The 15,139-nt window shown below is 40.7% G+C and overlaps 1 protein-coding gene across 2 annotated transcripts in view; it reads right to left on the reverse strand.

Moving 5' to 3' along the window:
* Window positions 1-40: 40 nt before the first annotated feature.
* The window catches only part of LOC139689262 (centromere protein I-like), a 27,932-nt gene continuing 12,833 nt past the window's right edge, over window positions 41-15,139 (reverse strand). For both annotated transcript variants that reach the window (XM_071586304.1, XM_071586302.1), the window contains exons 10-15: window positions 6,596-6,702; window positions 3,701-3,883; window positions 3,439-3,563; window positions 3,151-3,262; window positions 336-506; window positions 41-251 (exon numbers count right to left, since the gene is read on the reverse strand). In XM_071586304.1, the coding sequence (XP_071442405.1) occupies window positions 174-251; window positions 336-506; window positions 3,151-3,262; window positions 3,439-3,563; window positions 3,701-3,883; window positions 6,596-6,702 (776 nt within the window). In that variant the 3' untranslated portion in view covers window positions 41-173. The remainder of the gene's footprint in view (window positions 252-335; window positions 507-3,150; window positions 3,263-3,438; window positions 3,564-3,700; window positions 3,884-6,595; window positions 6,703-15,139) is intronic.

A 15,139-nucleotide genomic window follows, 5' to 3' on the forward strand; every position in this document is an offset into this window, starting at 1 on the left:
TTTCCTCCAATAATGTTGTTTAGTTGCAATTTATTTTCAGTAAATTCATACATATGCAGACCATATTTGAAATAAATCTCTGATGCAAGTATAAGATTATAAAAAAGTCGTGCATCATTTTATACATAAATATAAAATTTGAAGTAAGTGACTCTTGATTGTAAATACACGACTCATATTCCAACGGGTGCAAAGGTTTTCAGAAATTTGGCAATTCCGGGAAATCTTTTCTCTGCAGTTCTGTAGAGCACCTGAAATTGATTCACAGCACTGAAATAGTTGAGCATATTCCCTGGATGACGTATTAGATTGATTAACACTTTCTGATCACATACCTCTAGATTAACTGGTGTGTTGCTCTGACCATACATGTAGTGATAAGGTAGAAATGCAACATGGTTACTTATTCCTGGGGATGGCTCAGCACCTATCAACTCCAGCAAACCTTTTACAGTGGTGTCCTTGAGATTCTTAAATATGTACCCCTCAGTTCTGTTCAATAAAGGCTGGTCCAAAAAATGTGAACAACATTACTTAAGAGAGAAAATGTACATTAAAAATAATCTTATCGAATGGCATATGCTTTCAGCCCTTTATATTATTGGATGGATTTGGCATGCAAGGGACCGAAAACCATCAAATGGCCGACTGCTTCAACCAGGCATTCATTGAAAGTTAACACTAACTGGGAAGGGACCGGAGTCATGCAAAGAAAACGAACAGGGGAATGCTCAGAGGAAATGTCTGCATTATGAATTAACGAAGCAGATTGATGCTGTCCCCTCAGCTGGGTAGAGGGAAGGGTATTTGCAGTACAACAGTTGCTGGAGTGGATGTTTGTTTCTCCACGGGGTTATATATTAAATATATAACACAAACCTGTGTTATATACTACCTTGATCAAAAAGTTCCCGGAATAACCACCGTGTGGTGCTCCCATCGTTCCGATTTGAGTTCTGTTTTTTTTGTTAAATTAGTACATCTGTTGTTGATATTCCCTTTAAATCTTAGTGTCATAACTTGACATTTGCAAAAGTTACGTAGCCAAGAGTACATCTATCTCTGTGTGTGTTGGCGATTTTTTACAATTGCAGAAATGGATTTAAATTTGCAACAACGAACTTGTATTAAATTTTGCATAAAAAACGGATTTAGTGGCGCACGGACGTTGGAAATGTTGGAAAAGTGTTTCGGCAACGATTCTCTAAAAAAACGGTCGTTTACCAGTGGCACGAGCGGTTCAGAAGTGGTCGTGAGTCAATCGAAGATGATGAACGCAGTGGCAGACCATCGACATCGAAAGTCGGTGAAAAAATTGATAAAGTAAAAGAAATGTTGGTCAATAACCGCAAATTAACCATCAGAGAAATAGCGGAGGACTTGAACATTGCCTATGGATCCGCCCAAGACATTGTGGTTAATGATTTGGGTTTCCGTCGTGTAGCAGCAAAGTTGGTGCCAAAATACCTCAATTTCATGCAAAAAAGAGACCGTGTTGACGTCGCAAAAGACATGATTTGCGAGGCTGAATCCGATCCCACATTCATCAAAAGGATCATTACTGGAGACGAGACGTGGGTTTATGAGTACGACACGCAATCCAGACATCAGGCAAGTGCATGGCGTTCACCAAATGAGCCGAGACCAAAAAAACCACGTCGTTTTCAGTCAAAAAAGAAGGCAATGCTGACGGTTTTCATGGATTACAACGGTGTAGTGCATCATGAATTTTTGCCAGAAGGCCAGACAGTAAACAAAGAGTATTATTTGGGCGTTATGAGACGTTTGCGTGAAGCAATTCGCCGAAAGAGACCAGAAATGTGGGCAGAAAACTCGTGGATTTTGCACCATGATAACGCACCGTCGCACAGTGCTATCATTATTCGTATTTTTTTGACGAAAAATGCAACAAATACCATCCAACAGCCACCGAATTCACCTGATTTGGCTCCCTGTGACTTCTTTCTGTTCAATCGAGTTAAAAAACCATTACGGGGAACGCGTTTTAGCAGCCGAGAGGAAGTAATGGAAAAATCGCAGGAAGCACTGATGGACATACCGAAAACCGAATATAAAAAATGTTTCGAGGATTGGATCAAGCGCTGGCATAAGTGTGTTGCAGTCGATGGGGATTACTTTGAAGGGGACAATATAGATTTAGATGAATAAACTTGTATTTTTAATTTTCTGAATAAATTCCGGGAAATTTTTGACCAAGGTAGTATTTAATAGAATTAATATATTCGATTAACCTAGTTAATATACGGTAATTTAAAATTTTTTAAATATAAACATTCGCATTATTTAGGGAAAATTAGTATTACACAATCACAAAGTAGTGGGGAGATAAGGAGAAGAATTGTTTTAGGCAAAAAAGCCATCACAAGGAGGAGAGACTTGGTTACAAGGATGAGTAAGGATGTTAAGAAAAGGCTTGTCTCAGATATGGAGCATATTTATGAATGGTGCAGAAACGCGGTCTCTGAAGCAGGATGATAGAAGTAGATTGGATGTGTCAAAATGTGCAAGTGGAGAAGAATGAAGAAGGTGAAATGGACAGAAAGGAAAGCAAATGAAGAAGTGATGGGCATGGTGAGAGGGAAGGAGAGAGGATTGTGGAGGGAATTAAATCCACAAGAGACATTAAAAATGAATGAAAAGCATATTGATCGGCATTGGGATGTTGAAGACTATAATATAGGGGAAGCAAAGAATTGAGAATTGAAAAAGTGTTTGTTTCAGAGTAGGGCATCATGTAGTTCTATTAGGTAGGGCTGATTAGCCTGTGTACCCATCCAAAGCATGCCTTAAGTAGTGAAATATTGAAATAATTGCACTAAGGCTCATGGTGCATATTTCTTATAAACAAGGAGTAAAAATGTCCGTGGAATGAACTTCCCTGAATGATAGTACAGTGCTCGGGGAAAAATCTGTCCACTAGTTCCATGTTGGAAGGTGGATGTCAATTTTAAAAGAAATGCTTCTTGGGCATCTTTGAAAGGGAATGAATGCATTAATGCCAAGTACATTTTAGTTTGTATGATGCTCTAGGGGTCATTTTGTTGCGAGTCTCATACATGCATACCAATCTTCCAGAAGCAAACTCTATAAGCTACAGATACTACATTCATATTTTCAGAAATAACTCACCTTATCTGCACAGAGAAAGTTAATATAATCCATGACATAAAGAGTCAAATTTCCTAGAGCGTCTTCAAACTTATTTACATCCTTCAAAAGTGGATATACTTCAGCTCTATACCTATTTATTTAAATAATGCAATTATTCAATGGAAATGGAGAGTTCACATAAATAAGAAAAATATGTGTTGAAATGCATGCATGCATGCATGAATGACACCACCATAATCAGATCTCAAAATGACAATTGGATACATGCTCACTGTGTGGAAAATTCAGAAAATAAAGGTGATGTACCTGACTAAAAGGGAACAGGCAAGTGACAAGCAGACTGGATTGGACGCAAACAAGCTGTGGTAGATGACGGCTGGAGGGGGAATCGCCAAGCAATAAATCTCAGCATCCTTGTGCAGCGTTATCATCTGGGGAATGATTTATCAATGCTTTCATTAACACACTCACCTGTTTCACAAGCTCAAGAGTTACAAATTACTTAAATTTATTGAAAGCATTTGCAGGTATGACATTGAAAGAGCAACGTGCAGCAATCAAACCTTACCATGTGGTAATAGGAGAGCGCACTGCAGAGCAAGAATGAATTCCCATTTTCCAAAGAAACGCCCATCTCTATGAGATCCGATATGAATTCAAATATTTTTGGGTAAATTTCCTCTGATTTCCAGCACCTTTTGACTCCCAGGAAAAGGGACTCCTGGCCTTGCCTCCACTTATCCTTCAAAACCTGTTTTGGAGAGAATGAAACTGTGACCTAAGTGCCTCGGACATTGTGCCAATGAGCAGATTAGTTCCTTTGAGAATGTTTTCATCCCTCATTTACTTAAAGAGACACAATTTTGGAGATAAGCAATTGGCCCACTGGAGCATCTGACAGTATCGTTACTAGCATCCATCGGTGGCTATAGGAACCTGGTTTCCAGATGTAGGCGTATGCTGACCTTGCTTGGGTCCCACAAAATTTGACCTAGCTTGGTGTAGTAGTATGCGTCAGCCGCGCAGACCCGGTGATAGACTTCTCAGCTCTTGAGAGCAGGGTGGTTGGGATCTTTGTATTCACCAACCCTTTTCTCTCGCTCTCAGATGGGTGGTGCAGAGTCACACATTAACTATTGAGCGTTGCTCAAACGAGCAAACTTACATTTTATATTTACATAAAAACATTTTATTTTATATTACATAACTAGATTAATGAGTAATGCATATGCCATACACATTTAAGTGGCTTGACTCCAGTACTGCAACAGTGGCATCCATTACAACTAAATCATTTCCATTAACCTATGGCAATGATGGAGGTAACATGAAATGTGATAACATGCTGCATTGAAAGAATTGTCACTCAAGCTCCATGTTATGTCACAGGAAGATCATAGAGAGTCCGTTCTTCCTTGAAGCACCACCAGGAGATGGTGTAAAATGTTTAACGAGAGGATACAATCCATTTTTAAGGAAGGTGTCCCTGGAGCCTCAGCCACTGCTCTTAAAGGAAGTCGGTAAACAATAACACCACTGCCGCTACCTTGAGAGAAGATTGCTGAATAAACTTGAAAGCATTTGCAAAAATTGTGAGAAATTTCACTGAGTCCCTGTATATAGTCCTGACCGATCATTTGCCTTGGCTGGGATGCAAACCAGGGTTCCTCTGGTTTATCTGGTGGAGTGTTTTAGCCACTTAAGATGCTCTTAGACTCTGTGAATCTCTTGGGGGTGTTGAGGAGCAAGCTGTCACATCAAATCACCATACAATAAACGCCACCAGTAATTGTTCTGCATGTGGTGTTTAAGTGTACATATTGGTTTACATTGTTGAGAAATTCCAAGAACCATGGGAAATGCCTCGCGACAGTGAATTCACCCAAGTCACGCATTAAAGTGTGCACTGAGATGCGGGAGCATGACAAAATTACATTTTGACACATATTGTATGGATAAGACAACAATAAATGGTCAACTCCATATTTGAAAAGCCCTCTTCATTCAAGTTTTAATAGGTATAGTAACTCGGTCTGAAAAGCAAAAATGAACGAATCGGATGAAAGTGGAATCTGTGTGCACTTAGCCTTAGGGTGTTCTCCATTATTGTTTTTTCACTCATGCACAATAACTTGACATAAAAAAAATACTGAGCAGCCACAGCAAACATATCAAGTAAGTAGGTTTTGGTTTAACAGATTTACGTTGCCCATTAATCATGTGGCAATCAAATGTATCATGGGCATTACTTGTTGAGTTTCTCATTACACACTATACTTATATTTAATATTGGGATTCCACTGTGATTGGCAATGCATTTAGGTCAACAATTAAGATAAAAGCATGGTTTAGCTCTGTCGAATTAAATTTTGTTAAGAACAAAATGATCCAAGAACCAGTTTGAACCATGCCCCAGGTTTTAACAAAATATATGAGGCACTTGTTAAGGTGCACGTTTGCTTTGATCATATACTGATCATTTTATTTAGTGCATAACATAATTTATAATATTGATAATATAATTTAGTAATCAGATACTTTGATCATATAAAGTTTAGAGATCCTTCTATCCATTTATTTTGGTGAATTTTATTCTTGTGTTACTTATAGTATCCTCTTCTGGGGTTCCTCTCCCCATGTGGGCATAATCTTCAAAATCCAAAAGAGGATTATACGTATTATGAGCAATGCTCCTTGCGATGCACCATGTAAACCTCTTTTGAAAAGATTTGGTTTATTAACAGTACCTTGCATATATATATATTTAATGTCATCTTGCATGCAAAGGGTAATATTCCTCAGCACAAGTTGAACTGTGATTACCATAGCCACTATACCATAATAAAACCATAAACACAGTAATCAACCCGAAGATTGGTCTGGTAGGTGATGGTAGAGTTCACACAGTACTAAGCCCGACGGCGTGTGAAATTCACACATCAGGGTAGGGGGGCCAGTTCCTTTCCCTGTGCCGGTTATGGTTTCTCAGGAAGACCTGGTACCCGAAAAATCACAGTAGCTTGGGTGGAGCTGCAGGTGCCCAGAGTGCCTTGCCCGGAATTCAAACCCAGGACCCTCCGATCAGTAGTCCAATGCCCAACCACCTGGACTACCATGACCCACAGCCACTATACAAGCACCTGCAATTCATTTGTCAGAACACACACTAATGCTCGTGGGCCCAAAGCAATGGGCTTAACTTTATTCAATAGACTTCCCCATCAAATCAAATATGAAACAAAATTACCTATTTTCAAAGAAAAGCTGATGAACAACCTAATAAAAAATGATATGATGTATTCAGTAAGTGAATACCTGGATATATATTGTATTTCTTCTAAAACTGTGAAATTCATATCTGATGTGCCCTCTATTTGTATACATATGAGTGAATACGCAACAAATCTCCAGACAAATAAATGCATTATTATTATAAAACTAAATACAAATAAAAGACACTCACCAAATTCTTAATAAATTCCCTCAGCATATTGATGATATTGCATTTGAAGTGAACGTCTTTCGTGATAAACAGCAGGCTCAAAGGGTCCAGGATACAAGATTCCAGCTCTATAAACAAGAATTGCATAACATTAATACATCACTATTAATGTAATTACTGTATTTTCCCATTGATAACGAATGCATTATCTGTACAAAAATGTTCAGATGATGGAAAAAATGACAATGCGCGTTATGTCATAAAAATTGAAAAAATCCAAACATAGACGTATTTTTACATACACAAATCCGATATAGATATATTTCTCCACACACTATATATAATTTTTATGCATTTATATATATTATTATTATTTTTGCTTATGTAAGGGTGTATCATTTGCGAAAACCGTAAAAGTCAACCCAGAGAAAGACTTTGCTTCAGATAAATCGACCTCCAATCGGACTAAATTTAGCAGTGACTTGATAGGGCAACAGGTGCCGATCTCGAAAAATGTTTGTGTTACTCCCTCAATCACTACCGTGCTACCTCATATTGCTGACGAGAAATGTGAGAAAAGTGGTGTAGAAGAACTTTCTGCAGAAGGAGACGATGGATTTGTTACTGTGAGCCACAAACGTAGGCGCCGTAAATCGCCGATCATCGGAACATCTACGAAAGAATGCTCTCTTTCGGGGATCCCTCGTCTTTCCCATCTCCATGTGTGGGACTTCACCTCCGATACAACAGTAACCCAGTTGAGAAACTATGTAAAAGATGAAATCCCGGAGATTGATACCTCAATTTCCGCGCGTAAGGTAACGCGCGGAAATTATACATCGTTTCGGGGATCCATACGCCAAGATTTTCGCGAAACCCTCAGTAATGCGGCCTTTTGGCCTAAAAATGTGTTTGTGGGTAATTTTTCTTTTTTGAAGCCACGCCTCCCACCAGCGCCGGAAGGATAACCCGTTATTTGAAGCTGTTGCACATAAACATTCAGTGCCTACGTAATAAATTACTGGACCTCGAGGTTCTAGTAAATGAGTACCAACCCCATGTGATCTGTGTCAACGAACATTGGTTAAATGCGAGTGAACTTGACTCTCTTCATGTGCCTGGGTATGTCATCGCTAGTGCCTTTTGCCGGACTGTTCACAAAAATGGTGGTGTTTTAATCCTACTGTCTGAATGTTTTCCCCGTATTCCCATTGGTTACCCATACGAATTTCTCAATGAAGATCAATCATTTGAATGCTGTGTTGCCTGCTTCAAAATGGATACTACTGTTTTTTATGTGCCGTCTATTTATCGTTCGCCGAAGAGTGACTTATGCGTTTTCCTGAAACAAACTGACGCAACTCTTGGAAATAATCCATAGGTTAATCCATGAACCTTGCATAATAATTACAGGTGACTTTAATTGTAATTTTATGGCCGATTCTAAAGCTAAAAAGGAATTCATGGATTTACAAACGTCATTCAACATCAATGCTACCAACAATGAACCTACTAGAGTGACTGCTAGTTCGCAAACAGTTTTAGATAATGTACTAACTAATATCGACCTTGATCTAGTACAAACAAATGTAATTAATGCCCACCTATCTGATCACTACCCACTTCTTTCTACAATTGCTGTGTCTACATCCAAAGAAAGTAAAAAATACTACAAAAGGTATTTCTCTGATCAGAATATGATCGCCTTTTGTGACTTATTAAATTCCCATGAGCGGTCCGATTTGTTTTCCTTGAAGTCCTTTGACCTTAGCTTTGAATATTTCTATTCCACCTATCTACATTACTTTGAAATCTGCTTTCCCCGTGTCCTGAAGCATACAAAAAACCAAAGCTCTTCTGTTAACTACAAAAGTCAGTGGGTCTCTGATGAAATTTGCTGGCTTTCAAAGAAAATGAAAGATGCTGCAGTGTACAACAAAAGTAAATCAAATCTAGCTGATCGCCAAGAATACTCAGTACTCAAGAAAAGTTATCGCCAAACCTTACAGCGTGCTAAAAAATCTTTCAACAACCGTAGACTTACCAATGCAGACAATAAATCTAGAGAGATTTGGAAAATTATTAACGAATCCAAGGGTCCACATCATGTACAAGATCTTCAACTGCAGAACTCCGCTGGTAATGCTATGCCAGATTACTATAAAATGGCCTCAATTCTGAATGATTTCTACCTCTCCCATCAAAATCCCTCAGTTTCCGTCAATTCAGCTAATTATTCTCATATTCCTAACTCATGCCATTCATTATAAATATTCCCATGTTCAGCCATGGAACTGACCAACGTAATCAATAAATTACCTAACAAATTTAGTCCTGGATTAGATGACATCCCAGGGATAGTCATAAAAAGGTCGTTTAATGCTATTAAGGATCAGCTGCTGTTCTTAATTAATGAATCCCTAAAAACTGGAATTTTCCCAAGCCCTCTTAAATCAGCAAAAATTGTGCCAATATACAAAGGGAAAGGTTGCAAAATGGCAATGAATTCTTATAGACCAATATCCGTGTTGAACCAGCTGGGGAAAATATTTGAAATAGTTTTTATCAACGTCTTGTATCATATCTTGAGACATTAAACCTATTATCCACATCTTAACATGGATTTAGAAAAACAAGGTTCACTACAACAGCCACATATCACATGGTGAATCAAATACTTTCAGGATTGGATAATAGAACTGAAACTTTAGGATTATTTTTCGATTTCAGTAAAGCTTTTGACTTCGTCAATCATCAGTTACTTCTGTATAAACTGAAATGCTATGGTATAAGAGGCACACCCTACAAATGGATTGAATCTTATCTAAGTGAATGGCATCAGTATGTTGAGCTCTCAAGAAATGGCTCCAAATTTGTTTCCCCTAGTAGAGAAGTAACACTGGGTGTTCCCCAGGGTTCTGTACTTGGTCCTATTTTATTTTTAATCTATATCAATGATCTCCCAGACAATCTTAAGTTCAGTAAGGGGATAGACCCAATACTGTATGCTGATGATCAAATATCATTGTATCAGCCTCCTTAGTAGACAGTTTGACAGAAAGAGCAGCCAAAGTAGCTCAGATTTTCAATGAATGGTGTCTTCATAACTTTCTAAAACCCAATATAAATAAGTCCAGCCTGATTTATTTTACTAATAAAAAGAAAGTTTCATCTGTATGTATATGTATATATATGTACATATATGAATATATATGTACATATATGTATATATATATATATATATATTAATATATATATATATATATATTAATATATATATATATATGTATGTATATGTATATATGTATGTATATGTATATATGTGTGTATATGTATGTGTATGTGTATATGTATGTGTGTGTGTATGTGTATGTGTGTGTGTGTGTATGTGTATGTGTGTGTGTATATGTATGTGTGTATGTATATGTACGTGTGTATGTATATGTACGTGTGTATGTATATGTACGTGTGTATGTATATGTACGTGTGTATGTATATGTACGTGTGTATGTATATGTACGTGTGTATGTATATGTACGTGTGTATGTATATGTAAGTGTTTTTTTTTTGTTTTTTTTTTTTTAAGAGTTCAGGGGAAATGCTTTATGCACTGATAGACAAGAAACCCTCATGTTTCCTGTCCCTCGTGTCGGACTCCCACCGACTAAAACCCCTCGTCTCTTCCTCTATGGTCTTTGTTTTCTCCTGCGGTACTGCTGGTGGCTTATTACTTCACAGGAGAGACCATTAGCCGTAGCTTTTTCTCTAGTTCTATGCTTCCGTTTCCATTGTTGCGCTCCTGGCGCGCTCTTCTCTTCGTAGCTCCTTCATGATGGCGGTAATGAAGTCGCAAATCACGCTCCAGTTTGATTCCGACGAAATCATATGTTCCACCAAGGTCTCTGGCGTGAGTTGAGTGTTTAACTTTAATACAAGGGTATCTCGCGATGCACTGAACCGTGGGCACTCAAAAATCACGTGTTCAGCATTCTCCTCGACTCCTTGGCACGTTGGGCAATACGGCGAATCCTCATGCTTGTATTTGTGCAGATACGCACGATAACACCCATGTCCCGATAGCACCTGCGTGAGGTAGTAATTGAGCTCCCCGTGGGACCGATTTACCCATTTCGCCACGTTAGGGATAAGCCGGTGCGTCCATCTTCCCTTCATTGATGTGTCCCACAATCTCTGCCATTCATTAAAACTCTCTTCTCTTATTTCTTTTCTGGTCTCACCCGGATTCTCCTGTCGATACCATTTCTTCCTTTCCTTTGCCAGGAGCTCCACTGGTAACATACTCGAAATCACGTTTATGGCGTCCTCGGAAACTGTCCGAAAAGCGCTTGCCACCCGCAAAGCACTAATCCGGTATGGCGCTGCTACCTTCCTTCGATACCCCTTACTCAGCAGTGCATCAGCCCATATGGGTATCCCATAGGTTAGCACTGAGGTTATAACCGATGCCAGCAGTTGTCTTCTTTTCTGCTTGGGGCCACCAACATTGGGCATAAGCCGTTGCAGTGTGGAAGCCACTAAAGAAGCTTTGCCACTGACTTGCCCCACCTGCTCCTTGAAATTTAGCCTGGTGTCTAGGGTCACCCCAAGATACCGAATGAACGGCCGCGATTTGATCTCGGTATTGCCGGCGTAAAGAGTCACTTTCTCGCACCGCCTTCTGCTTGAAACGAGAAGCGCTTCAGTTTTATGTTCTGCCAATTGCAATCCGACAGAAAACATCCATTTCTTGATCGCAAAGAAAGCCTCCCCGAATATAGCGGTGACTTGTTCCCCAAGTTTAGCGGTAATTACTACCGCCAAGTCATCAGCGAATGCCACGAGGCGCACCTCGCGCGGTAGTCTCAGCAGCAGTACCGAATTGTAGAGGATGTTCCACAGGAGTGGCCCCAGTACTGAGCCCTGGGGAACCCCTCCAGTCACTCTATACGTCTTCGGTCCGTCTTCTGTGTTGTACACTAGAAACCTGTTATGTAGGTAACTCGCCACCATCCTCCGAAGACACCATGGGACATTAAACCCCTTTAGAGCCTCCATGACACACTTCCAACTCACTGAATTAAAGGCATTTTTGATATCTAGTGTGGCAATCAAGCAGTACTGCTTGGAGCCTCTTGTATACCTTTTTCCTGATATTGCGTCTTTTGCAGTACTGACCACCTCGCTTATGGCATCCAACGTAGAGCGGGATTTTCTAAAACCATACTGGGTTTCCGCCAGCAAGGGATCCACGACATCCTCGATCCTGTTATAAATGATCCTTTCGAAGACTTTTCCAACCGTGTCCAACATACAGAGCGGACGATACGATGATGGTTCGTCCGGAGGCTTTTTTCCTTTAGGCAGTAGAACTAGTCTCTGCCATTTCCATTTATCCGGGAATTTTCCTTCCTCGAGACATGTATTATACATATCAAGGAACATCGCAGGTGCAGCCTTGATGGCTATCTTCAGGGCCACGTTTGGGATTCCGTCAATGCCAGGAGCTTTGTTGTTTTTCACCCTTGCTGTTGCAGTGAGCATCTCCTCTTCCGTGATGGCTGGAATTTCCCCGTCTGCCTTCTCCTCGAAATCATAACTCTCCTCTTTCTGTTCAGGGAACAGAGTTGATACAATTCTCCTGAGTAGCACTGGACAGGTAGGCGATGGCATGGGCTGGCTCTTCAGTCGACTCATGACAACCTTATATGGCCTGCCCCACGGGTCGCGGTCAACCTCACTGATAAGCTCTTTCCAGCTCTCGGTTTTGGCTTCCTTGATGGCCTTTTTGAGTTCTCTTCTAGCGTCCTTGAACTTTTCCTCCATTGTGGCAAACGTGGGCTTCCCTCGGGCCCGTTGAGCTAGTCTACGGGCCTGGTGACACTTACTTCGAAGACTTGCAATCCCTTCGCTCCACCAGTGTACCGAAGGTCGACTGTCATTATAGTTCTTCCGCGGCATAGTTACATCACATGCTTCAGTTACCCTTCGCATGACCTCCTCCACCTTTTCCGTCGCGTCTCCATAATTCACAGGACTAGTGTTCAATGCCTCGCAAAAGAGATCAGCTTGGAACAGCTTGGCTCTCCAGCCCCTTGAGTTCGATCTTGGTGGTTTCACCCCTCGCTTCGCATCCTCATTTATCTCCCACAGTATGGCCTGATGATCACTGTGGGTGTAAATGTCCGTCACCTTCCACGAGAAACGGTCTCCCTTCACTAGACTACTACTCACAAAGGTGAGGTCCACTATAGATGAGGACTCTCCCTTGACGAAGGTTGGCTCACTACCTGTGTTGAGTAGGACCACATCTAGGGCCGACCAAGCCTCAAGCAGGGCTTGCCCCTTTGCATTCGTCCTCCTGCTGCCCCAGTCCATCGCCCATGCGTTGAAATCGCCGGCAATGGCTACCGGGAAGCGATCCTTCGCATCTGAAACCAGCATGGTAAGGAAATCCTGGAACTCGTCCAGAGTCCAACTGGGTGGTGAATAGCAGCTGTAAAAATGTACACCCTGGACCTTTACTCTCACAAAACCTTGGTCCGTCTGGCAGCCAGTATCCTGAAATGGAGACCTCCCGCAGGACCAGATCACAGCCATCCCAGTTCCATCGAACACCCAAGGTTGGTTATCCAGATGCCTGTAGGGTTCCGAGAGGATGGCCAGGTCCGGCTTCAGCTCCCGCACCGTCTGCATGAGCAGATCCTGTGCTACCCTGCAATGTTGGAGGTTTAGCTGCAGTACCCTCATTTCCTGAGCTTAACAGCAACCTGGAGTGCCCGCACATACACCGGGCATCGACGACTGCCTGCTATATGGCTAGCAAGCTCCATGTCACATTTGCCATCACATAGGGCACAGTGCGCATCCGCCTTGCACTCCGCGATTTTGTGACCTTCTTTACCGCATTTGATGCAGCATCTTGACCTGTCTACCTCACTTTTGCAGTTTCTAGACAGATGGCCAAAGCCCCAGCACTTGAAGCACTTCAGGGGCCTCACTATCTCTCTTATACGGCAAGAGGTCCATCCAATGCGGATGCGCTCGCGCTCTAAGAGCTTCTTGGCCACCAGTGCTGACAGTCTTACGACCGCAGTCTGGGTTCTGTCGTACGTAAACCTGAGGGATTTAACCGATGCCAGGGTTATGCCACAGCCTTCGCCAAGGTCGCGCTGGATGGCCTCCAAAACTTCTTCCTTTGTAGTAACTTCGTCCATGTCCTTAATTTCCACATCCAGCTCTTGCGTTTTACACTTGATGGTGGCATTCCCACCCAGAGCCTTCTCCATGACAGAACACAGTTCAGACGCCTTTTCGGTGCTCTCCTTCGTAAGAACAAAGAGCAAACCACCACCCTTTGTCCTACGGATCCTATGCACTGAGGTGCTTACATCATTCAGCGCTTGGTCTTTCTTCATATGGCTTAGGATTTCCGCGTAGCTCATTTCGGCTTTCGCCTCAACAATGAGCGCATTCGGCATGACCCTTCTGCGCTGTTTGGCCGGCCGTTGCGGATTTTTTAGCTTGTCCTTCTTTTGAGGCCTCCTCTTCTTATTCAGTACCTGCCATTCACCTTCACTTTCCTCCGGTGCTACAATTTGCGGATACTCCTCTAGTTGTTTTTCCCTCACTTCCACCTATATATATGTATGTGTGTATGTATATGTATGTGTGTATGTATATGTATGTGTGTATGTATATGTATGTGTGTATGTATATGTATGTGTGTATGTATATGTATGTGTGTATGTGTATGTATGTGTGTATGTGTATGTATGTGTGTATGTGTATGTATGTGTATGTATGTGTATGTATGTGTATGTATGTGTGTGTATGTGTGTGTATGTGTGTGTATGTGTGTGTATGTGTGTGTATGTGTATGTGTGTGTATGTGTATGTGTATGTATATATATGAATATATATGTACATATATGAATATATATGTACATATATGTATATATATATATATATATATATATATATATATATATATATATATATATATATATATATATATTAATATATATATATGTATGTATATGTATGTGTATGTGTATATGTATGTGTGTGTGTGTGTGTATGTGTATGTGTGTGTGTATGTGTACGTGTGTGTGTATATGTACGTGTGTATGTATATGTACGTGTGTATGTATATGTACGTGTGTATGTATATGTACGTGTGTATGTATATGCACGTGTGTATGTATATGCACGTGTGTATGTATATGCACGTGTGTATGTATATGCACGTGTGTATGTATATGCACGTGTGTATGTATATGCACGTGTGTATGTATATGTACGTGTGTATGTATATGTACGTGTGTATGTATATGTACGTGTGTATGTATATGTACGTGTGTATGTATATGTACGTGTGTATGTATATGTACGTGTGTATGTATATGTACGTGTGTATGTGTATGTACGTGTGTATGTGTATGTATGTGTGTATGTGTATGTATGTGTGTATGTGTATGTATGTGTGTATATGTATGTATGTGTGTATGTGTATGTATGTGTATGTGTGTGTATGTGTATGTATGTGTATGTATGTGTATGTATGTG

The sequence above is a fragment of the Hetaerina americana genome, unplaced genomic scaffold (genome assembly GCF_022747635.1).
Source record: "Hetaerina americana unplaced genomic scaffold, ioHetAmer1.1.p SCAF_217, whole genome shotgun sequence".
NCBI lineage: Eukaryota > Metazoa > Arthropoda > Insecta > Odonata > Calopterygidae > Hetaerina > Hetaerina americana.